The sequence below is a fragment of the Ceratosolen solmsi genome, unplaced genomic scaffold (assembly GCF_000503995.2).
Source record: "Ceratosolen solmsi marchali unplaced genomic scaffold, CerSol_1.0 scaffold27, whole genome shotgun sequence".
In the NCBI taxonomy this organism is placed as follows: Eukaryota; Metazoa; Arthropoda; class Insecta; order Hymenoptera; family Agaonidae; genus Ceratosolen; species Ceratosolen solmsi.
In genome coordinates this window covers 6,129,544-6,155,955 of record NW_011948426.1, presented here as the reverse complement: position 1 = coordinate 6,155,955, position 26,412 = coordinate 6,129,544, and the positions used below count along the sequence as shown (strand labels likewise).

General features: G+C 24.4%; 2 protein-coding genes across 2 annotated transcripts; one reads left to right on the top strand and one right to left on the bottom strand.

Annotated features, from left to right (window-relative positions):
• Positions 1-1,225: 1,225 nt before the first annotated feature.
• On the bottom strand, positions 1,226-24,841 carry Rhp (GTP-Rho-binding protein rhophilin). Its single transcript, XM_011501030.1, has 13 exons — positions 24,626-24,841; positions 18,211-18,449; positions 11,765-11,880; positions 11,378-11,506; positions 9,297-9,372; positions 5,668-5,745; positions 4,694-5,077; positions 4,127-4,225; positions 3,617-3,887; positions 2,689-2,883; positions 2,328-2,557; positions 1,783-1,935; positions 1,226-1,507 (listed from the first exon to the last, which is right to left on the bottom strand). Exons 1-13 carry the CDS (start codon positions 24,639-24,641, stop codon positions 1,307-1,309), a joined length of 2,187 nt encoding a protein of 728 aa, XP_011499332.1. The 5' UTR covers positions 24,642-24,841; the 3' UTR covers positions 1,226-1,306.
• Positions 5,908-9,061, top strand: tilB (touch insensitive larva B). Its single transcript, XM_011500944.1, has 4 exons — positions 5,908-6,320; positions 7,370-7,640; positions 7,926-8,188; positions 8,647-9,061. The coding sequence occupies exons 1-4, from the start codon at positions 5,935-5,937 to the stop codon at positions 9,059-9,061; spliced, it is 1,335 nt and encodes a 444-aa protein (XP_011499246.1). The 5' UTR covers positions 5,908-5,934.
• Positions 24,842-26,412: the final 1,571 nt, after the last annotated feature.

Genomic DNA, 26,412 nt, shown 5'->3' with positions numbered 1-26,412 from the left:
TCTATAAGGAAATTTACATAAAAGCAATTCTAAAGCAATTATATTCAATAAATATAAATTCTTATAAGTAAATAGATGATAATTTATTTATATTTTTATTTATATTTATTTAAAATTTCTTACAAACGTTTTCATGTACAAAAATTAATCACATGCCTTTATAATTAATAAGTACACAAATAACAAAAAAAAGATAGATTTATATATACAATAAGTGTTAACAACTTCATGTGTATTTGATATTAATTTTTTGAACCCAAGATTTAATTTTGATATATTATTTAAAACATAAATATTCTTATGTTATATATAAACTTTTGTCAAAAATAATTAACAAAATTTTGTTTTTAATGATTTCCTTTACATTATTGGCACTACTTTATACATATATATTTACCATCTTTTAATACAATAAACATATTGTACACGATATTTGATAATTAAGAAAAAAAGAAATAAAATAAAACTTTATTTTTATCACGAATTTTTTTTCTTTTCTTTTTTTGAAATAATTTTTAGAATTCATTATAAAACTGATATATATGGCAATTATCCAAAAGGATATTTTAAAAATTAATACTTTCATTAATGCATATTACTTAACTAATTATACATTCATACCTACATGTAAATCATAAATTTTACAAACATTACTAATGCATTCACATTTTATAGATATTGTAAATTCTGTGAATATTGAATCAAGAGTTATGAACGTGATAAGAGTCAATGAATAAACTAATATTACACTTACGATTGAAAAAAATAACAAACTATATTATTAAGAAGTTTAGATCATATTGAATTTACTCTCATTATATTATGATTCTATATTATTATTTTTGTAAAATAATAAAATTCAATATAAATAGTTAAAAAATTTTAAAACAATTTTAAGGTTTCTTTTCAAAAAGATTCATGGATTTTGTATTATTTTAATATTAATACATTTTTATGTTATTATAAGAGAATTAAATTCCATTGCTTATTAGAACAATAAACATTATTCTACTGACACCTTATCCATACTCTACATTCATTTTTTATTATATCTACAAACATTAATCAATAGTCAATATACAGTTTGGCAACAATCGAACGGTTTAAACATATTTTGTTTTTTCAAAATATTCTTCTTTGATCATAGAAAACAATAGAAAAAAGATAGAATTAAAATATATACATTCTAACGATAAATCTTAAATTTGTTGAAACATTGATTCCGTTTATTTTTATATCAAAATTTTCAATTAATCAAAAAGCTGTAAAATCAATTTACAGTAAACGCAAAGCATGAACATTGCAATCATCTTAAAATAACGTTATCAAAAGTCAAGTCTCTGCTATCCCTTTGCCCATTGGATTTTTTAAAGGGATTCCAGGGTAGTCTCCTAGTCACGTGAGCTGTTGTTACAGATCCTGCTGGACTTGGTTGTCCAGATGAGATGCCGGATGAGCTGCTCGCTGATACACTTCCTTTGTCACGACTACTGTCTTTTATTGGCTTCTACAATAGAATATATATATATATATATATATATATATATATCGATTGCTTATTTAATAGAATTTGATCACTTCTTTTCTCTTCATACATTTTTATTATAATAAAAATAATAAAATAATTTGATTGAAATTAATGATAGCCGATAAAATAATTCTTTTTTTTACCCTAAATTGAAATTGGTTTGTTAATGTAAATTGATATGGAATGATTATAAGATGCCATCGTTATTAAATTAACATCCGCGAAAATTATTTATTATTAGTAAAATACTTTACTTTTAAATAATTTCTGTCCATTGGTGTGACAAGTTTCAGGCTTATTGAGTCACCAGATTGCTTGATGAGTCGAACAACTTGTTCGTGCGAAGCCCATTTGACGTCTTTGTCACCGATCGTAACAATAAAGTCACCTTCTTTCATTCCACCAAGCTAAAACATATTTATATTGAATTTTATAATTGAATTTTTATCTCATCCAACTTACATTATTTGATATTTATTAAAAATTATTGAATAAGATTTATTAATAATAATTTGAATATAATAATAAATTCATAAATATACCCGAATGAACTAAATTGAATATCTTAACATTAAAAAAGTTGTGAAGTAATTTTATTATTATATAATTCAACTAGTCAACTTTGCGAAATATAAAGATGAAATTTAAATTCAAATTTCGTAATTTGCATTAACAATTCTAAATAATTAATTAATCACAAAGAGTTAAAATGTTATTTTACTTGATTATTGTAAATATTCAAATATTTAATTGAGTAAATGCATAAAGTGAGATTTGTAAATTTTGGAGGATCACTCACATCAGCTAAAGAGTTATGGTCAATTGCAGCGATTATTACAGGCGCGTCACCTCGAACACTAAATCCGAAACCTTCACCCCCTGGTCCTCGCTGCAATTGAATGAGTCTCGGTGCTGTCCAGTGACGTTTCGCTGAAAATATCGCCACTGGTCCCAGGGAGCGAAACAAATCATCTACACCGTGCTGGCCAAAGTCTGGATGCGTGAGGCTCAATTGGAATTTAGTCGCTGCTACACATTATTTATTTAGAAAAGTTCGCGTGATTGGGTCTTTTTTTAAATAGTTTGAATTGCTTTTTATTTAGATAATCAAGAACGTATATTACTTTTTGAACATTGAAAATTCATTAAAATTATATTACCAATTATATTTGGCGCATCGAGAAGTTCTCTAAGATCATCTTCGTCACCGGATTTACCATAAATTTCCATTGTAAAATCTTGTGCGTTTTTTAAAACTTTTGCCAATGACTGTTTGCTCTTTAATTCTCTACACATTCTTTGTAACCTTTGACTTTCTTCATGAAGAACTAAAGCCTCTCTGATGTGTGCTTGACCTTTTAAATATAACAATTTAATTAATTTTCAATGACGGCTCCTAAAGTCTTTAAGAATTTTTTTTATGTTTAATTAAGTTATATAAATTCGTAATAATCAATTTTAAATAATAAAAATGTTCTGGAGTACTTTTCGTTTATTACACAAATTATCTTATGTGATTCAGTCTAATAATGAATAAATATTTAATAATCCAAAATATTTGTTGTTATTTTCTAAATGTATCAATTTATATTTTCATATAATGTTTGCAGCATATGAATTTTGTATACCAACATTTATTGTTTGAAAAATTTATAAATTATTTATATTTTGCAGTAGAAAGTTTAATAAAATCTATGAAGTTTTTATTAAGTGACTCTTAGCCTATAAAAATTCCTGCGATTCACTATTAACAATAATTTATATTTGTTTTTATCATGTATCACCTCATTTTGTTGAATAATATGAAATTATGAATTAGATGCATTAAAATTTTTGTAAAAAATTCTAATTTATGTAATTTATGTATTACATTTAAATTGAAAAAAAAAAATGGTTTTTTCTATACAATAATATATTATGACAGAAATTTATGAGTACTCAGTCCCATATAAGAAGTTGAATGCTGTTTTTTTTAATTTAAATTTTAATTTAACAAATTGTTATAAATTCATTAAAACGGGTACTCAAACTTAAATGTAAACGAATTTCTTTTATCCATAAATATAATGAGGAAATAAATTGTATTACCTAGGAGTTGACGCTCGTTATCAGCTTTGGGTACGGTGCAGTCCATCTGTGTTTTTGAATCACTTTCCTGGATTCTTTCAAGAGTAATTCGCGTCTCTGGACGAAAATCGCCTATTAGATGGTTGAGAAGGCCAGCTGCACAGTATCTGTGCGAGAGAGCGAGATAATGTTCACGTTTAACAGATATGAGAGATATCCAGGATTCTGGTACATAGTCACGTACTGGTTCGCGGGATATCAAAGTATGTGCATCTCCATAAACTGCTGATACCTGTTGAATTGACATTAATAATATTATTATCTTTTCCATATTTTTTGATAGTTTTTAATTTTACTATCATTTAATATCATTTTATTTGGACCGTCATTCTATAATATGTCCAAAATGTTTTAAACATGTTTTATCTAATTTAGTTTGTAAATATTTACAGTATACAAATTAAATTTTTAATCTTTAATGAGACAATCATTACTAAGTATTCTAAATAAACAATAATTGTACATAAATACCTGCACGGCTTCTTGTGCAATATCCAGCGATACGTCAATATCCCTCGATTCTCTAGATTGGAGTTCAAGTTTTTCAAATAGACACTCCCTTGCTTGTGCCTAATTAGATAATAAATAATAAATCATATTTAATATACGTTTTTCTACTTTTATTTGTTATGATCATTAAGAAAATGATGTCATATACAACTGAAATTACAAGAAAAATTCCTTAGGAATTAATTAATACGACGCGTACCATTTTTATTTTTTCTTTTTTTTTTTTACAATTATAGTAGTCTATTTTTTCAGTGTTTCAGTATCATCACATAAAAGTAACTTAAAGAATATTTAAATAATAAAATTTATATATGTTTGTTTATATAATTTATATAATTGACTAAACGTTGAAAACTTTTTATCTAAAAAGCAGATCTCGAAAGGATAAAAAAATGCCGTCTATAATCGACGTAATAAAATTTGAATAGAAAATGTTAGGAGCATAGTTTTATGAAGATATATCATGATATATTTTTTCATATATCATGAATATTCTTGATTCATAAATTTCATATTTCAATTACGCACCAGCATAAGCTGCACAAGCATGTCGAGCATGTCAGGCCCCAAATCCATGCTTGGTGCGTTGGTGAAGTTTTCATGGATGTAGCGGAAGGTGCCAGCAGATCTAAGGAATGCATCGATGGCTTGATCGAGGCCTCGGGCTGTCCTTCTGTCCTGTTTGGCGGCGAGTTGAGTGTAGAGGGCACCTGCGTTGAAAAGTACCGAGGCCTTCTCAAAGGCGACAGTACGTTGACAACTCGGAACTCCTGTTAGCGAATCGTACCACTCGAAGTAAATCCCAAGGCTACGTTCCGGCGGGAAGAAGCGTCTTTCGATGAAGTATAACTGGTTGTAGTAACGCAACAATAGTCCAATACCTGCAGTATCGCGTGTCGGTGTACGGGTCGCCTGCAGATGTTTAATTGTTGTTTTATTGGTTTATTTGAGTGCTAAGTAACCGACATGGGTTCGTAGACTTAAATTTTCTATATTAACTTAACTATTGTTTTCAAGGTATCTAATATTCTAGTTTACAAAACAGCTTGCCTCACGAAACTCAATTATTATTAGAATTATTACAACTTATATTATTTCTAATTTCATCATAGAATTTTATGGTATGATATTTTATATTTTTAATAACTTAGATGTAAAGAAATTCATGCACTCAATTTCCACATCGAAATAAATATTTAAATAACTATTAATTAGCAACATATTTCGATCGACGATTTTTCTATAATTCGTTTATTACTACAGTTGTGTATACGTTTCTGTGCTTATTAAAAAATATTTCAGTGCAGATAATTCATTTTTTGTAATATAAAATATTTTTCATTTGGAATAATTTTATTTTTTATATTTGTAGGGCATTATGAAAGTCAAATTAGTTTAATATGCAAACGGTTATCTCTGTATTTAAGATTGATTAGAGATCGTTTTCCTTTACAATTCTCTTACAATAAAGAATCAGTATTTATGTGCATGGTAATATCTACCTGTCTCGTTTCCATGAGTTCTGCGATTGCCTCTTCATAATTTTCCCCATCTTCACTGTAATGTTCCAGAATAAAATCCTAAAAATATGCATTTATTTACTCACTTGATGAAAATTTGATTAATTATTAAAGTATTAAACATATATTTCATTTAAATGCATCGATTAAAGAAAGGAATAAATAAAATTTACTTAGTAACCATATATTATTAGATCAATATCACTTGTTGTCAGCATTTCTCTCAGAATGTGACATAACCTATTTTTAATGTTATTTTATAGTACTATAAGGTACTATATTATTTTTGTACGTATATTTGGTAAAATGCCAAGAATAACTATGGATTTGTTGCGTAAACGTTCAGAACACAATGAAGGTGAAATTTCAACGTTGGAAGAGATTTCGCTACACCAGGAAAATATCGAGAGAATTGAATTACTTAATCAAGCTTGTCGAAATTTGAAGATTCTACTATTACAATACAACCTCATATCTAAGATAGAAAATCTTCACAAACTAAAGCAACTTGAGTATCTTAATTTAGCATTAAATAATATTGAAATTATTGAAAATTTAGAAGGTTTGGAAAGCTTAAAGAAGTTAGATCTTACGATAAATTTCATTGGTAATTTAAAAGGAGTTAAGACTTTAAGGTATATACATTAACTCATTGTTAACATAATCTACTACATATTAACGTTTTATAACATAATCAAATAAATTTATAAGTAATTAAATAAATATTTCAGTCTTCAATACTGAGTATAATAATACAAATATAATATTACGAAAACTAAATTTAATGACGTTAAAATAAAAATACGAGTTTTTTAAACACTAGCATCTATCTATGAATTTCGTATATAAATAATAATTTAACAAGTTAGTTAAATAATACATATTGCTCAGCCATTAACATAAACATTATTGAAATAGTAAATTAATATCATATATAATTATATATGATAATTTTTAAAATTCATATTTAATATATAAGAATATTTTAGATACAGATAAATCCTGTGGTAAAGATTTTAGTATATAATAAATAGGTAAAATATAATGATATTTTTTTTAAATAAAGTGAAGGCAATACAAAATTTTTAATGAAATTTATAATATCGTAATAATAAATAATAAATTATGCATTGTTTTTAAACAATTCTTACAAGAAAAATAAAAATGTATAATATAATGTAATACGAAAATTTGGTAGAATTTTCTAATTTTATAATCAAAAAGTATTTGTAAGCTTAATACTGACAAAACTTAAAAATATTTTTGCATATTTTGTAACAATTAACTTCAAATTCTAATCATATTTATCTTGAATTATTCATAAACAGTAATTGGAATTGTTGATGCAATCTATCATCATCATAGAGAATGTAATCAATTAAATGTATTATAATTTAAAATGAATCAAGATTTTACTTAATGAGTTAGAAAGCATTAATTATAATAAATATGCTATAAATTAATCATACAACATTAATTATATCACAGTTTTCCTTTTATCTATAATTAATCTAATTTTAATATTATATTTAATGGTCTATTATATAATTATTATCATTATTATTTTATCATTCTTGCCTCATACTTAAGGCTTTAATGTTCAGGATATTTAATACTTAAGGATAAAATATCCAAAATAAAATATTTATAATTGGTGGAAATTCTCGAAAAATATTTCATGAAGGCACAATCAGCATCTGGAGCAATTGATCCTGAGTGGCAATCCATGCTGCGATTACGACGGATATCGCGACTACGTAGTAGCAACGTTGCCACAGTTAAAGGAGCTCGATATGGTTCAAATCGAGCGCTCGGAGAGGATCAAGGCCTTACAACGGTATGCCGAGCTACAAGATAATATTCTTCGTGATTATTGGAAATACGCAGATTTTAGGGAGACACAAAAATCTTCTCGTGTGAAAATTACTGAAATTGAAAATCAGCAGAATAAAAAGGTTAATAATTATACAGCGATCTATATTTTCGTATATTTATCTATATTTGTTCTAAATTCAGAGTATTTATTAAAAAAAAATTAACATTTAGATGTCATAGTTATAGCAATTATGTTTCATTAATTAGATATAATTTAGTAAAGAATACTTAATAAAATATTATGAAGAAATAGGTTTTGTAAAAAATTAACTATTTATAATGCATTAAAAAATGTAAGATTTTCATTTTTATGAATTTATTTATATTACATACTTAGAAAATTATAAAAAAATTTATTTACAAAGGAAGAAAATGAGGACGATGATGCAAAATTCTGGAGTGCTCCGAGTCATCATACACCGGAAGATCGTATTGCAATTGCTAATAAAATTATGAAAAGAGAGAAGCAACAAGATAATAAGCACTTTGAACAGCAAAAGAAGAAATATGTGCCAAAATTTTTTAATCCTGAAGGAAAACCATACAATATTAATCAACCAAAGATTTCATTTTTACTTAATGATGAAGATGATCGTGAACATATAACTTTAGATGTTGCTATATACAAGTAAAAATGCTTGAAATAATTTTTTTTAAAATAATTTGTATAATATTGTAGATTAACTTTCTATATAAATATTATTCTTATAATAGTTTTTTTCGTATTCCAAAGTAAAATATTTTTTGTTGTATGTAGTAAAATTTTTCGTAAATGGTGCATGATACTTTATGATTGAGAGTAATAATAATAAATACTTTTATTATTATCTTTCGTTAATATAAATAAAGAATTAAAATGATAAAATACAATAAGTTTTTATAATAAATATTCATTTTTCTATTCAACAGTTTAAATGTTAACAATTTTCGTACATTTTAAATAATAAGTATATGGTAGTGATCAGTTGATAAAATATTTTATTACAATTTCTGATTTATAATTATCAATATATATTAAAAATATAAAAACATATAACGTATAAGTGAAAAAAACAACAATCAAATTAATATGAAACTACTTTTTAGGCATCTCGACACATCTTATGTTGATGTGGATGTACAACCAAATTATATTCGTGTAATGATAAAAGGAAAAATCTTGCAATTGGTGTTGCCTTGCGAAGTAGTCACGGATAGCAGTATCGCTCAACGTAATGTTATCACAGGCAATCTCTTAGTAATTATGCCGAGAATACAGAAACTCACAAAACTAGGAAGCCCACTCATTTCCATTTCTAGTAAGAATACAAACAAAAAGAATAAGTTGAGTATAAGAGCTGCGAGCGAAGTGACGAAACGAGAATTATTAGAAATTGGACCCCCTAAAAATAACTTTAAAGATTTACTTGAAATCGTTAAAGAAAAGAACAAACTTCAAGAAAATTTAATAATAAAGGATAACGATTTTAAGGATGATCCGAATGTACCTCTACTAGAGTAAATTATTAATCTGATTGTTAAATTGTTGGTTTGACAACTTAAAATCTTAAGATAATATAGAGTTGATGAAATTCTGATAAAATATTCTGACAATTAATTTTGTCATAAATACATTATGTGAATATATTTTTTTTTACTTTTATAATCTTTTGAAACGTATGATTTACCAGGTATTAATTAGTTTATCGCATGATATTTAGTAATAATGTATAATATATTTCTGCCATGATACGTACTTTGAAAGGATCTCTGAAATCAATGTCTTTCGTTTCTTTCAATCCCAGAGGAATTAGAGGCATGAAGGCATCCTCACTGAAACATAAATACGTTTGATTGTTATTAATGAATGTAGAATTATAATAGTTTTAGGCCAAATAGATTTAATAAAATAAATAAAAATTTCTAATTATATTTAATAATATTGTCGAATAATGAATATATTTTTTTAATTTCATACAAGTTAAAATTGAATAGAAAATTTCAAATAGTCATATAATAATCACTAATTTCATTCTCGTAATAAAATAAAATTTTTGTAGATTATTCTGCTTTCAATAATGTTTATAAATAGTTATTATTATTTATTAATTAATTTTGATAAGTGGAAATTTCAAATTTTTTAAATATTTTGTTGTTAATTTGATATATAAGTAAATTTTATTTGCATTTAATTTGGCTTTCTTCACGTAAGATTTATATTATATTTATAAAATAAATCAATAAAATAAAAGTTTCAAACATTTTCTTGGAGTATAGTCGATGCGTGTTATTTTATTTTTAATACTTGTTTATATTTCACTTTAATTTTAATATATTTTATTATAATTTTATTTTCATATTTTTTATACTTTTTTTGCTTTAAATACTCTAATTTCATTTGTAATTTGAACTGCATTTTTCATTATAGTGTTTTTTAAAAAGCGCCATTATAAATCACTAAAATATCAATAAAAAAGAAAGGAAAAATAAATCTGTACTGTTATTCATTTTTGCATGAATTTTTCAAATAGTATAGTAAAATTTCAAGTATAAAAAACTATAGTTATGTATGTGTTTTGTCACAATTCGATATGGGATACTCGTTGGCAAAGTCATGCAACCGACATCTCTAACTGAGGCTTAATAAAATTGGTATATATACATATTCATAAAGTATGGGTGTATGATCGTTGGTTGATTAAAAATTTATTGGTCCGTGTTTCTCGCTGATCTGGTTTCTATGTAGAATTTTAAGATGCAAACGAATCATTTTTTATGAAACAAATATCTAGATGTTAGTATAATGCACGGAGAATTAAGAGAGAAAAAAAGAGTTACAGAGGCTCTCAGCATTTATGTGAGTAGTAAATTACACAGGACTTCCCGTTATGATTATAAAGTGAACATGTTTATGTATGTAGCTAGAGACTTTGTATTATTTCTTGAATTTCATCATTTTCTCATATTTTTGTTTATAACAGTGTTATGAATTCTGACTTTACACTCTCAATTTAAAGTGTAATGTAAGTTTTTTTAAAAGATATTATAGGTTTGTTTTTTATGGGAAATTTTAATATTACATATTTTTAAAATAAAGGAAAAACAATATAAATTACATAATTTCATATGGTCTTTCAAATTATTTAGTTAATTTTATTATCTAGAAAAATGTGAAAGTGATTTAAGCATTACATAGTTATTTCGTGTGATAAAGAAAATATTTCAGTTACGTTTGACAACATTCTAGTTCAGTAATCTTATGTTAATATTTTTAAAGTGCAATATTTAGAATAAATTTAATAATTAACTTTCTTTTTCAAAATCAATAAAAAAATTTTGATTAAAAACATATATTTTTAAAATTTATAAAATAAATGACAAAATATCAAAAATCAATAAGAATAATATTAGTATGGCTTTCAAAAAAAATTAAAATTACTAACTAATTAACTAAACAGATCATTTATATTTATGATTTATATTATGAATTCTATTAAAGACATATTACGTTTTATATTAAGTTTATTTTTAAAGTTCAGATAAATTATTATTACATTATATTAATAAAGTTCAACATTATTAAAAAATTAGGCGAGCATTAAAGGAAGATCGAGGCAGAACATAGAAGAAAGTAAGAGGTGAAACTATTAATATGTACTTTATAGATCTTCTTATATTAAATTTAACTATTAATTCAGTTATTGAATATTTAGTTGTATAGAATATTTACTTTTTTCTTTAGCATCTAAAGTTTAAGTACTATTTAATTTTTAAGTTGATGAATTAAAAATCAAAGTAAATTTGTTATTAGATTATTTTTAACAAAATATAGCTTTACCTTTCATTTTGATAAAGTTCAACAGAACTATTAAGTTCTGCAAGTTGTTCCTTTAAAAGCTGTAAATTTGAATTTACAAAACTAAGTTCCAAAGCAACAGTTTCTTTGAGCTTACGATTAGTTGTTGCCCTGAAAAACATAATATTTTTAATAATATATTTCATATTTTAATTTCACATCATTTGTTAATTTAAAAAAAAAATTAACATTTGACAGAGAAAACTATTAACTTATACAGAAGAAATTAAAGAAGGTATATTATTCGTTAAATAAAGTAATACAGTAACAAGTAATATAATAAAAAAATTAATATTTTCACGTTTTAAATATATAAGCAGATGATAAAATAAATTGGAAAAATTTTTACAATATATAAAATATACTAACTTGAATAAATTTTCGGCACCAGCTCGTAATCGTAACTCCTTATTAATTTCTTGATTAAGTTTACTACGTTTATTTTGTAATTTTCCTCTACATGTAGCTACTCGTGGGTCCGAGCCCTAAATATGTATAATAAATAAAATTTCATTATGTAAATTAAATAACTATTAAAATTAGTATTGTTTATAGATATAAAATGTTAAAAATATTGCTCATAAGCTAATAAAGTAAGTTTCTTCTTTTATTAGTGAAAATCTTTTCTTTTCGGAATAACATGAATTTGAACATTTTAATTTATAAAATACTTCTAAATTCTATACAATTCTTTATTGCATGATATTTTATTTTATGATTATATTTATGTATCAATATTTTAACTAATATATGAAATAATATGCAATTATTTATTGGGTATTACGGAGTATGTATAATATAAGGACGAAGCTTATAAGTTATATATATATGATCAGTTTTAAAAGTAGAATTTTATTTATCTTAATATATTTTTAAATTCTTTAAAACAATTTTACTGAAAGAAAAAATTACATCTAATGTAATTGACTTATTTGATTGAAACACGAAGTTATTCATTTCAGTATTAAATTGTATAAATGTATAATTATAATGTAACTTATACAAGTATTTTTTAAAACAAATTATAAAGAATGAAAGTTTATAAGAGTATGTGTTTATAAATCATATATTTAAAAATTTAACAATATATATTTTTTCATTAAATTTTTCATAATAAATTTGACTTTCTTATAGCTTATTTTTCTTGAAAATACTTCATAAATGGTAGTATTGAAAGTTTTAATTGATCTAACAAATATAACTAACTATGTTTTAGCATTTTATTACATTATATAATATTTTTAATTTTTTCTGAAATAGTATATGTACCATTTATAACTTCATATTTTTCTTTAAAGGCTAATTCTATAATTCGATTAATTTCACATTAATTAATAAGAATTTTTATTTTTCTATTACTTATGTAAAAATTTATGGATATTTGTACTAAAAAATACTGCTAAGTTGAAACTATACAAAGATTTTATGAATACATAATTAAATACACTCAAAAACAGCAGAATTCAAACTTTATATATATATATGTATATGAATTATTGAATAAACAGTTCAGTATTCATGTCAGTTAATATTTCTTACATATATTTCAATAAATTATATATAAGTGCATCTTTCAATTAATAAAATGAATTAAATCTATTGTATAATAATTAATGTAAATATAGCATTAAAAATTAGTCATGATTGTAATAAAACAAAAATATTGTTTAGTCATTAATTATAATCTAAACGTATACGACTATTGTTATTTATAATAAGATTAGCAGTAGTAAATAATGATATTTATTAACATTATTGAAGAAAAAACATTTAAAATTTATTATTATATATAGCACTAACTGAGATATTACACTTTATCGGTTATGAAACATTAATCAAAATTTATTAAAAAACAATAATTAAAAATTTTAATATCTAAATATATTTCCTTATATTTGGTAATAGCCTCCAAAATTTACTATCTGCAATATTTTCGATAATAATATAATTAATAGAAATAAACAGTTGTTAGTAACAGAATTTTATAGAAAATAAACACATAGTTAATAGGCTTGATTAGGTGTAGTCAGACTGCACTTCATTGTTGTGCATAGGATATGCTTCCGGTCTAGATATATTTGTAGTTAACAATACAAACTAGTATAATGTATAACCTGTATAATATTCTTCAAATAATCAATTCATATTTAATTTTTGTCAGTAAATAACATGAAAATACAATTAAATATTCGAGGTTATATTTATAAACATTAATGTGAGATTGTTTAAGTTATGTCTTTATGTAAGAATTACATTTTACAAAATATAATATATTTTATAGAATAATTGCTATTGCTAATAATTGTTTCAAAATTAATAGACTTTATTTAGTCAAAAGTATTTATGATTGGGCCTTCTCTTACTTCAGCAGCATAATAAAGTAACGTAAATACCCATTTTTAATCTCTATTTTAAATCTAATAATCCAAGAATATAAGTTAATTTAGGTGAATACAGTACTTCAGCTTTAGACTACTTTATACTTTAGGCAATGTTCATTTATATATAAGCAGTTCTTATTATATTAGTTATTCCATTCCATTACCTATATTAATTGCATTGCATTTCTTTCCTATTTATTTATTAATTTATAAAGATTATCGACTAATATGCTTGAATTGAGTGAAATAATCCCGTGAATAATAATTATCGTATTATATATAATAAATTAAATGAAATACAATTTTGTATTTATCTTGGTAAATGAATAAGAAATATTAAATTTTATGATTTTTATATGATAATCATAATTTTGCTCTATCTTCTTTACAAACTTTGGTAACACGATAAAAAAATTTAAATAGTATTTTATGAAAATATTAATGTGGTTAATTAATGTTACAATAATAATAAAAGTAATAATATAGTTAGAATTGTTTCCGATCTATAATTTATCTATTTATCGAAGGATTAAAAAAAACTAATTAAAAATCTAATAGTACGTATGTTTATTTTTATCGAGAATATAATACATATTATATCAAGATTTATATCAGAGAATTATGAAGAATACCCTAAATAGATTAATTTTATTCATTTAAATTATATTATACTAATGTTGAGTTATATGAAGAAAATATTATATGTGAAAATATATGTTTAGGAAAAATTGTAAATACTGATTTGTAAAGTAAAATGAGTTTCCATGTTCGGTTACAGTAAATATTACGTAATAATTTTACGTAATATTTATTTTTGCATAATAAATTATGATTAATTTGATTGTCTTTATATTTTTAATTATTTTTATATAAAGAAAATTAAAGTAAATACAAATTAAAAAATCTCTTGAATATGTATAAAAATTCATATATGAAATATTTGTGATCGTAATTTTCTATAATTTATTATAATCGTTCTATTTAAAATAATTTTTATTCTGAATTATTATGATTAAATTTAAAGATATACTTTTATATAAATCATTATATAAGTATATTATAAAATTTTGAATATGATTTGGAAATTCGTTCAGGAAAACAATACAGCAGCATTTTTTTATATAATGGTTATCAATAAATTATTTTGAATATAAAATAAAATTTAATTGATTTTTATGGAATTGGCTTATAGTTATTTCGTCTGTACAATTCTTCATCTACAATTATTTTTATAATTTAATCATCTTTGAGTTGTCTTATTAAATGCTATTTTATATAATATTTTATTTTCAGTGATAATAATGATATTTTAAATAAATATAAAAATGAAAAAAATACTCGACTTTAAATTCAAATTTTTATTATTTAAATATTCATTTTTATAATTCAAATACTATTAAAATATAGTATTAAAAATTACAAATTCTCAATTTTTAAATTATTAATTCAATACAAATATGTTTTGAAAATCAGTCTAATTATAGAATTTTTTTTCGCATTTTTCTTTTCATATATATCGATTTTATGTAGGTATAAATAAAGTTCATAGACAGATAATTATGGAAGTCAATTTATGATTCGTAAAAAAGCAGATAAATAACAAATGATGTATATTGGTAATGCAAGTACTTCTAACTTTGACAATTTTAATTATCCGTGACTTGTGCACATGCAACATTGCAATGTGACTTGAGACTTCGACAGTGAAAGGGAAAAATGCGAGTAACGTCGATGTCTAGTCAGCGTCATAGTAACGATACGCGTTTTTATAACTTTCACGCTTGAGTCATAAAATTCTGTTGGATTTTTCTTTGCTCTACTTCTACATTTCAAAAGATAATATTGATAAGGTAATAAGAATAAAAACAGATATATTTCCTTACACAGAAAACGAAGGCAATTCCCAATACCTGATGTAATTAAAATCTGTTTTTAAAAGTTATAATTCATATTAAGAAAATATGGTGAACTAATAAAATATTTATGATTACCTATACGGCAACCTGAAGCTTGAAATTGCAATTTTTATTTGAAAAAATTATAACTTAATCGTTAATTTAATCAATATAATGTATAATATAAATATATAGAAAAAATTAATTTTATTATATATATATATATATATAGTAAATTTTATTATAAAATTTTTATATGATTTTACATATATTTTAATTTTAATATTAAATAATTATTATACATACTGCAAGTAAAAAATTTACAAGTATTAGCAAATAGAAATTTGCCTAAATTAAAACAACATTTTAGTTTTAGATTTAGTTTTAGTTTAGTAATAAGGCATTTGTTGTTTAAAAGTATTGGTGTGATCAATTATTAGCACAATGATTTTAATTAATCAAATAAAATGTGAAATAATGGAGAGAGGATCATAAACATGCCACAAAAAGATTGTTTTATTCCAACCGGATTTCAAAATAGGATTAAATCTCAGATATGGTTGGCTTCCTAAATTCTCATGTCAACGTTTAATGTGTCTTTCATCATACTATGCACAGACGTGACTACTTATAACTCTCAATCTGTTATTTCTTTATTTTCCATACTGGTATTTTTATTTTCATCAGTTATCAAACATGAATATTTTTTTGTGTACACATTTTATATACACTTTTAGTATAAATTACTTTTTTAAAACATTACAGACTTATTTTTGTATTCATTATGAAAATATAGAAATTTTATTGTGAAAGATTGAATAATTCTTACATACAAACTTTTGTTGGCAATCTAGTGATAGTATATTATTTATTTTTCATTACTTATGATTTAATATTTTGTGGGTGATAAAATATTATTTACAAATTCATAAAATTTTATTTTTGCTATATATATATATATATGTTAGTGCGCGCGCGCGTGCGTGCGTGCGTATGTGTGTGTGATATTCAACATTTTTATTATTATATTACAACTTTTAATGTCGTGTAAAAGAAGTCTTTCGCAATACTGGCATATAGACAATTACTTATGTAATATACAACACTTGTGTAAACTTTAAATACTTTGAATCATTCGCTGAAAGGATGCGTTATTAGGAATAATAAAAAGATTGGTAATTGCAATTCAGTAGAAAACAGATATTTTTACTTATTATGCATACACTACCTTAATATGCGCACACCCACCTTCTTCATATCACTCCAGATTATTCTTCGCCTAAATAACAGAACTGGTAAATCGCATGTACTCTTGTTTAAAGGCAATCTCTCTCTCTCTCTCTCCCTCTCTTTTTCTCTTTCTTTTTGTCTATTTATATATATATATATATATATATATATATATATATGTATGTGTGTGTGTTTATTTATCTGTTTCATTTAGTATTACAATTTATAGTGGTCATTATTAGTGGTACCGTCCACTTTATTACCAATCTATGCCTTGACGAGTTAAAGGTTTAACTCATCATATATAAGATTATAAAATAAATGAAAAACATTTTTTTCACAATAGGTCAACATGGGTAATTAACAAGTTATTGTCTGTTAAAATAAAAGCGAATTTGCCTGAAATTTCATAAACCATAATACATGCCAAGGAAGTACAACGGAAACTATGTAACGATAATATATCTACCTAGAAATTTCTGACGATGTTCATATCCATTCACATTTAAAATGGCAATACGCTGTAATTGCTCAATAATTACGACAAACAGTCTTGATTTATTATCATTAGCTTCAGTTTTAAATAGGATTTAAAATAATTAAAAAATAAATAATCGATCGCTTTATGAATTTATTAAGAAATTTAATATTTGAGTAAATTATAAAACAAGCATAATAGTAATCGACAAGAGAAAATATGGAACTTTATTGAAATTATATAAATATGTTGTATCATAAAATATGTATTACAAATATATTCGCATATTTATTTAATTTAAAAATGTTTTACGTTTAGTCAAATAATTACTGAATTCTGTAATCATGAAAATTCGATGTTTAAAATATTTCTTATAATAGGTGCAACTATTTTTAAAAAGTATACAGTATTGTCAGAATAATATGATTTACACGATTCAATAATTACCATAGACCGATAAATAGAACTTATTTAAATTACTCCATTGTTGACGAAAACTTTTCCAATTAAAGATAGATAATCATACTCTAACTCTCAATTATCGTATTTACTTACTAAAAATTCAAATTCAAATTTTAATTAAATAATAATAATAAGGATAAATATTATAAATACTAATATGCAGTAAATACGCTAAATTAAATAATGTTGCTGACTCTACTAATTAAAAACTGTTGATAATAAAATGTTTAGGTCTCTAGACTAAATACCTATTTTAGTTATTTCAATTTATTAATATAGGAATTGTATGTTTAACAGTAACTAGAAATCGTTAAATTGAAAAAGGTATTTTATACAAGGATTCTGAAGAAGCTGGACTGAAAGGCTTACCCCAATCCGCCTTCTAGGGTGTACAGTGCCATCGTAACAAATTCTTTCATTGGTGATGAGTGCATTTTCTTGAATTTTGTCACTCTCGGTATCATTCACATATGTAGCAAATCTACTACTATTGTTATTTATATTATTGTTACTACTAGTACTGTCATTGCTGCTCACCGACGAAACAGGTGTCGTATGGTTTTTGGGCAGCGAGGGTGGATGGTGCACCCACTTCAGCATCCTTGAGGCTGCATTGCGCGGCAGTTTGCTTTAATATTGTTTTTTAACACTTCTTATTCGTTTTTCAAAAGCCAGTAATTTTTGTTATTTTTACAGCTTTTATACTCCCGTTTAGTGCATCATTATAATTTTTTGATGAAAAGTTGCCGATAAATTTAACTTAATACTTATTATACTTTAGATCTTGTGTCTTTGAGGTGCTTGGGTATTTACACATTTTCACAAATTTTAAATCATTGTATCAATGTATATTGTATGTTGAATCATAATTAAACAAATTTTATAAAAGGAACTCTATTGCACTTATATTATTTATATATTTGTGTTATAATATAAAAATATCAATAATTTTTGTCTTTCCTAGCGAGATTTTTAGTTTCAGTTAATAAATATGATTTCTTTTAATTATTAATACTGATATTTTTACAATATTTTCATTCACACACAATATTTTAAGTCCCACACTAAACATATTTAACAAGTCATTTAATATTTAAAATGCAAATAAGCAAAAAATAGATATATCGTTAGATTATTATAATTCAGCCATAAATTTTACTTTTGATATTAATTATTGTATTCAGGATACAAAAATAATTGAAAAAAAAATTGCTGATATATAATTTGCATATTGTTTAAATTCAGAAGATTCGATTCAGATTTGCTTTACAAGTATTTTCATTGTATCCTTTAATCGACATACTTGAATAATAAAAATGCTAGGAGTGATATCACGAAAATAAACGATAATTTTGAGATTCTATTCCGTAAATTCTGAAGCATATTTACTCTTTTCTATACAGTTATGTAAAATAGTAATAATAAAGGTATGAATTATAGTAAATGATCAGCAAATTAAAAGTATCGCAGATGTTGCCGCAACAGCTTCGTATATAATTTATAAAACATGAAGGCTATTTTTACAAATGTTATTTCCACAGTTGTCAAAAGAATATTGCAAATATTAATATCTAATAATTGGAGTAACAATAAATTAAATCGTTACTTGACTAATTACTTGTAGTGGTTTTGAGAATAATCAAAATGCTTTCAATAATTACAATAAAATTTAATAACCACGATCAAATTAACTTTATTAAACAATTATAATAATTTATTATAATAAATGCACGAACATATTAGAGTTTTGAAAATGCTAGTAAATACCAGCGAAGCATTTAAGGCACTTACTTGCATACTAAATAAAAAATCAAGTACTCCACGATAATGCAATCAGATGTTACAAAAAACATTTTAATAAAGAAAAAGAACTGATCAATTAAATAAGTTAACCACGTTTCCGCACTAGCTTCCTGCTAACTGATTAGAATCGGACTATGCAATCGTCCGTATCGTCCTCCTCCACGCTCTCTATGTTTAGAAAGCGTGCAGCTACGACCTTAGGTGGGGGGGGGGGTTGTCCATACATTATATCAATACAGCACTTAGTTTTATAAGTTATTCGATTATACATTTTTTTTTTATAATATTTTGATGTATATGTGCGAACTGTAGTGCCGTTTATTGAGAAACTTATAGAGTTGCGTCAGCTTATGAAAATTATTTATTCCACAAATCAATCGATTCTCATTTGGCTTCTATTCATCAATATACTACACAGTATTGTTTTCAATCATTTAATCCATAGTTGACGGTATACACGAGTATAAATTACTTTTCTTAGTTTTATTTGCTATAATTTAACTCTGATTGTGAGTATAATTTCAAAAACTATTTGAACAATAAATATTCTTATTAAACTTTACTATAGTGAAATATAATAAATTCATATATGGTTTTAGTCTTAATAATTATATACAATTTTTCAAAGAGAATGACCGATTCTTGATAATCCAGTAATTTATATCCGATTATGGTGTACGATATGATTTTATAAATTAAATAAAAAATTTTATGTACGTTTACTGTTCTACTTTTAAAATTTAAAAAACGCTATTAAATTTAGAAAATATATACTTCGTTTAATATCTATGTGAACTCTTTTTATTTTAATTATTGTAAATTATATCAAGAGTAAAATTGAAACTAATATCATTGTAATAAAATGAAATCAGCAAATTAATAATACCAAATATCTGAATCTGTCAAACTTTTTTAATCATATAAGATCAAATTTAAGTATTATTGAATAATCAAGTCAAATTAAAAAAAAATTATTTTTTATATACAATATGCTATTGTACGATTTAAGAATATTTTTTGTCTTTCATAATATGTTTAAGTTTATTGGTATTAAAACCTTCCACAGTTTTCCAGAAATTTATGAATCGATTTTTAATTCTATTAACATTTCCATATATTAACTCTTAAATACAAATATTTTGTTTTTGTTGATGTGCTGGTGCTATTAAATATATCATATAATATATATAATATATAATAATCGCCGTGTAGATAATGACCTATTATTTTACACAGTTTTCTAGGAATCTCGATACCAAATAATTACATCCCTTTGTAACTATCAACTATAAATTGCGAATAAACTCCACAATATTACTCGAGTATCAGAACATGTTTTTGTTCAATGGCGCCAAAATAAATATATATTTCCAATGTTCATATATTAATTTGACTAAATTAAGAATTTTTGACACATTATTATCCTCTAAATTTTACAAAAAGACTGACTTTCAATCTAAATATTGTTCATTACGGAAATTTATTTTTAAAGCATAAAAACAATTTTGTTTCTAGATCTAAATTAAATCTATTATTTCTCGCTTAAATGAATAAATGTTTTTTCTTAAGTTATAATATAATTTTATAAATAATGTTTCATCTCGATTATATTTGAAATAACTATAAATTGTTTAATAATTTTAAAAAAATTTTATTTATGATATTATTTATTATATCGAATTACTTTAAGGTTAGTATAAAAAAATACTATAAATAAAATATCTAAATATCTCGAATGAAATACAGTATACACGAGAATCCTTTCAAATGATAGAAATATCGTACAAACTATGTATGATACAACTAGAAATTTGAATCTTTCCAAATTACAAATCGAAAGTTCAAATCAGAGCAATTTATATCTTCTATGTTACACAATATTCATCGCAGTACTTTCGACTTGTACGCAAAAAGGAAAAACTTTAAAACATTTTTAATATTCGGTATCTTGGCACATTCATATTATTAAAAGAAAAAAAAAAGAAAAATCAAAATAGAGATGTCACTGAAGGCTCATTAATTGAGCCATAATTAAGTTTACTATTTATTTTCATTTGATTTGTATTTATTCTCATTTTACTCACACACATTATTAAAATAAATAAAAATAATTAACGATAAAATTACAAACGAAACTATTTACAAACTAGTTTTTCAATTTTTAATTTTTAAAATTCTGTTTTCCCTTTTGCAACTCAACTTTGCATTCGTATTTGATTATTAGTGGACTGATTGCGCAATGCTGCATACTTCCGTTTCCTCAATAAACAAGAATTTTCACGTTTTCCCGAGACCGACATTTCTAACTGAATTCTATAGCTATTTGTATAATACAGAAAATTCAAAAGAACAGGTGTTTTTTTATTTTTCATATTTCATCATTGTGACTGAAATTTTATGCTGCTGACAATCATCGCGGATTACGTTAGTGTAAGAAAGGTTTTTTAAGTTACTGAAGTATGTAAATGCATTAGTTTTGAAAAATTAGTACAATGAGTTTGAATATAATGGTTATGCAATATATATTTTAGTTTCATTTAGTAGTTTAAGTGTCTCTTATTTTTAATAATTGAAAATTTGAAAAACGAATTCATAATTCCAGTAAAGGAAATACAATTGGCATTAAGAGAAGTTATGTGTCATCAAAAATTGATTTAATCGGTATATGTAGTGAATATGTTTTTTTTTTAAATCTTATATCACGAAACGATATAAAAAATGTAGAAATAGTAAAGCGCATTACATTGTTTGTGCATTTACACACATGTAGGTGTAACCACAGATCTCTTGAGAACTACAGTGTATGATGATTAGTTTAGGCGGGTCGTTGATTTTTATATTTTCGTATTCGTATGAATCTAAATATATTATGCATTATTATATATAATAATAGCAACAACAACAAAACAATAATACTAAATACTAATAACTTGCAGCACCTATTTGTAGAAAAGTTATATTTTGAAGATTGTATAAAAAACTAAATGTTATTTTACCGTCTGCTCAGAAATACATAAAAATAATATAAAATTTATAATATATGAGTTAGATATTTCATTAAACTGGCTTGTTGCTCTAAATTATCCACAGACCTTATTTACCTGACCTTACTTTTTAGTAATTCTTTTTTTTTTAACTAAAGGTGATTATAGTAATACAAGTTTTAACAACATCATAACAAAGGACAAGGAGAAATAGATTTTTAATACTTTTTTTTATAATAAATTCAACTGATTACGTACAGTCTAATGATATAAAAGTAATATTAAATTTTTCTATATATTTTTTAATTTGATTAAATATGTATCTAGATTTATTAACACAGATTTTTTAACGTGTGTTTTAATTTTGTACATATTAATTTTATTGTATAATTTTATTATTTAGAACATTATTAACGAATAATATTTAATAATTCTTTTCATTAAGAAATCGTTTGAACAAACACCTGCAAAATGTATATGTATTATAATTCTTTCTTTTTTTTCTTTGTTAAATATTTAACTTAAAAAAGAAACTGAATTCTTCAAATTTAAAGGAATACGTGCAAGAACATAAAAATTACGAATAATACAAATCGCATATGATGAGGCTGTAGATGCCAATAAACAAAACATATGAAAATGAAGCTTCATCGAATTTGTGCGATTATGAAGTAAGCAGAGCATTGCGATGCTCAGAAGCCGCCGCGGCATCATCAGAGTCACGCATTGCGAATACTATATGTATTGGGCACGTTTTACCGTATACGTATACATTTTGATCTATAGAATAAAGAAAATTATAATTAATTGGCAGTTGTAACTTTTCAATTTAAAGAAATCCGTTAACCTACCAAAAGAGGAAAAATTATGTTTTCTTTCCATTTTAGTCATACGGAGCGTATCTTTCTTTTTTGTATATAAATTGACCAGTGAAACGAATTGACTGCACGATTACTACAGTTACCGTAATGAATTTTGTGAGAGTGCCGACAGGCCTCGATGTTAATCACTTAAACGAATTCAAAATGAATTAACCTGCTTATACATTAGCATTTTAATTTTTTTAATTTTTTTAATTTTAATGGCTAGAAATTTTAAAAATAATTTTTAAGTCATTTTAGACATTATTAAATATTTTTATCGACTTATAAACGTAAATTTAAGGATGATTTTTGGAGACTAATTGATTTAAAAGAAGGATACTTTTTGATTTAATATGAATATTTAACTAAAACGTAGAAAAAAATTGTCCGGTACAAAATTAATGTATAAAAGTAATAACTAAAGGAAGGAATGTTTCGTCGAGATAAAGAAGAATCACTCTGAACAGATAAATCAAGATGCTAATAACATTATTTATATTTTTATTTATTTTATGTTTTAAGTTTGATTATGTATCAATGCAATATATATTTTCATTTTTCCATATACCCAAGGAAAACTTATTAAAAGTAAGAATTTTAAGAATAACAAAAAATAAATATAAAAAATCGATTGTCATTTTTATTATAATTTTTATATTCTTTTTGTACAATAACAGTGTAAGAAATTTTAACTAATTATTTAGATATTTTTAATTTAATGATAATATTTTTTTCACTTAATAAAATATTTTTAAATACAATGATTGTCTACATTTTTATAATGATTACTTACGCAAAAATAATTCTACCTATCTTCAAAAGACATTCAAGAAAGAAACAAGAATTTAAATAAACTATTCTTTAAGAAATTTATAATTAATAATTGACGACAATCAGATGCAAGAACTCAGGTTATTTAATAATTGAAGTTTTTTCTTTTAAAATCAGTAATATACAATATCGTATGAATTTATAACACAATAAAACAATACTAGATGATTGTATACCCCAAGCTATTGAAGAAAAAAGAAACAGCAGAGCTAAGAGAAAATAACAGAGCTTTGAATCGTTTAGTGTACAAAACACTACCCAAGCACCATTATAGACTTGTAAAGGAAAATCCTATGGCTATACCATCATCCAGGAGCATGTGTGGGAAGAATAACAGGTCGGCTTATCGTTGGCTCTCCGCAAGCAAATCCAAAGAATCACTAGATAAAGGACGCGTCGAGCAACTAGCAGGCGATTCGCACGGTTAACTTGCCGACAATTGGCAAGAGCGACCAGTTAAGTCCGTTGTGCGTCGTAAACTGACCGGCATGGCGCTTCACTACTGCTGCAGCCGGCGCTCTTTTTCAGTCCCACTTGCTATTGGCCGGTGAAAGGACGCGGCTAGAGAAAGACAGAATGTTCCTTGATGCACTTGCGTACATACGTGTTGTGCACCTCTTACTCTGTCTTTCTCCCCCACCTCCTTCCCCTTTCCACTCCGGCCATCACAAACACCATAGCGCTCACTCCTTGCATGTTTATGCATGAACGCGCGCCCGTGTGTGAGAGCATTCATAAATACTTAAAAATAAAATAAAAACATAGATATTGTCTTGAATAAAAACAAATTTTCCATCCTTCTTTATCAATAACAGTCTTCTTTTTTACTGGAAAATTTCAATGCTTCGTATCGTCAGAACAACCTACACAGTATCACCTACCATGGAATGTATCATATTTATTTGTAATAAGTACAAAATAAACTAATCCAAGAATAGAATAAATAGTACTAATATTTATTTGTTTGAAAAAATGGTAAAATATTGTAATTACTTAAAATATTACAATTTTAAACGATTAACATGGAAAGTCATTTATATAATGTTTTTAATGCACAAAATTATTTCAAATAACTGAAGAAAGTAATATTTTTATAAATTTCTGATAAAAAAATTTGAAACTATAAAGGTATTATCTAATATTATTGTAAATAATTTGATTGAATGACTAATTTTCAAAATATTTATCGAATATCAATTCAATTTGAATAATGATAACATGGAGTGCTTGAAGAATTTGTTTACTTAAGGCAATTTAATTAATGAATAATAAAATTTTAATTATGATAGAAAGTTAAATATTTTAATAGATCAAAACAATTTTTATTTTATAAAAGGAAGATTATTTCCATTAATTTATTCCGATTATATTCTAATAATTAACATGTATTGAAAACTGTGCATATTAAATTATCATAAAATAATAAAATTCTAAAAAAGTAATACAAAACATATGCGTGGCAGAGAAGTGTGGCCTCCGATGAATAGGCTGTTCAATTTTTATCAATATTCACTACAGACTTGCATGTAGTAAAATCAAATCATTTCTGAAGGCAATACAAGCTCGAGTTTTCTATCAACTGTTTCATCAATTCTTTTTTCTACTATTATAATCACTAATACTTTACTATTTTATATAATATTTATTCAAGTTATGCTTTCTTTTATCCATTTGTTTCGTTCAAAATTATATATCGAGTTTCTATAATTATAATTAATCGCTTTAAATGCGTAATCATAAACCACAAGCACGTGTATTTCTTTTTAAATATGCTTAAAGTATCTAAAGGTAATACAATTATTTTATTTTATAACAAAAATTTTTGTAGCCAATGAATGTATAGAAGGAGTTAGTGAGTAAGAGTTATAAGCGATGGTTAGGTTGTTTTTTAACGATATGCGAAAGATAAAACATATGATATTGCTATTTAAATTGAAATAAAATAAAATTCGAAAGATAAATAAATGCAACAGCTTATGTCAGTTCCACTTAATTAACATCGTTGTTATCCTACTTTTTCAAGTGCGACTATTTTATGAAATGTATTATTTGCTACTCTAAATTATTTAGAAATATTACAACATTCAAAA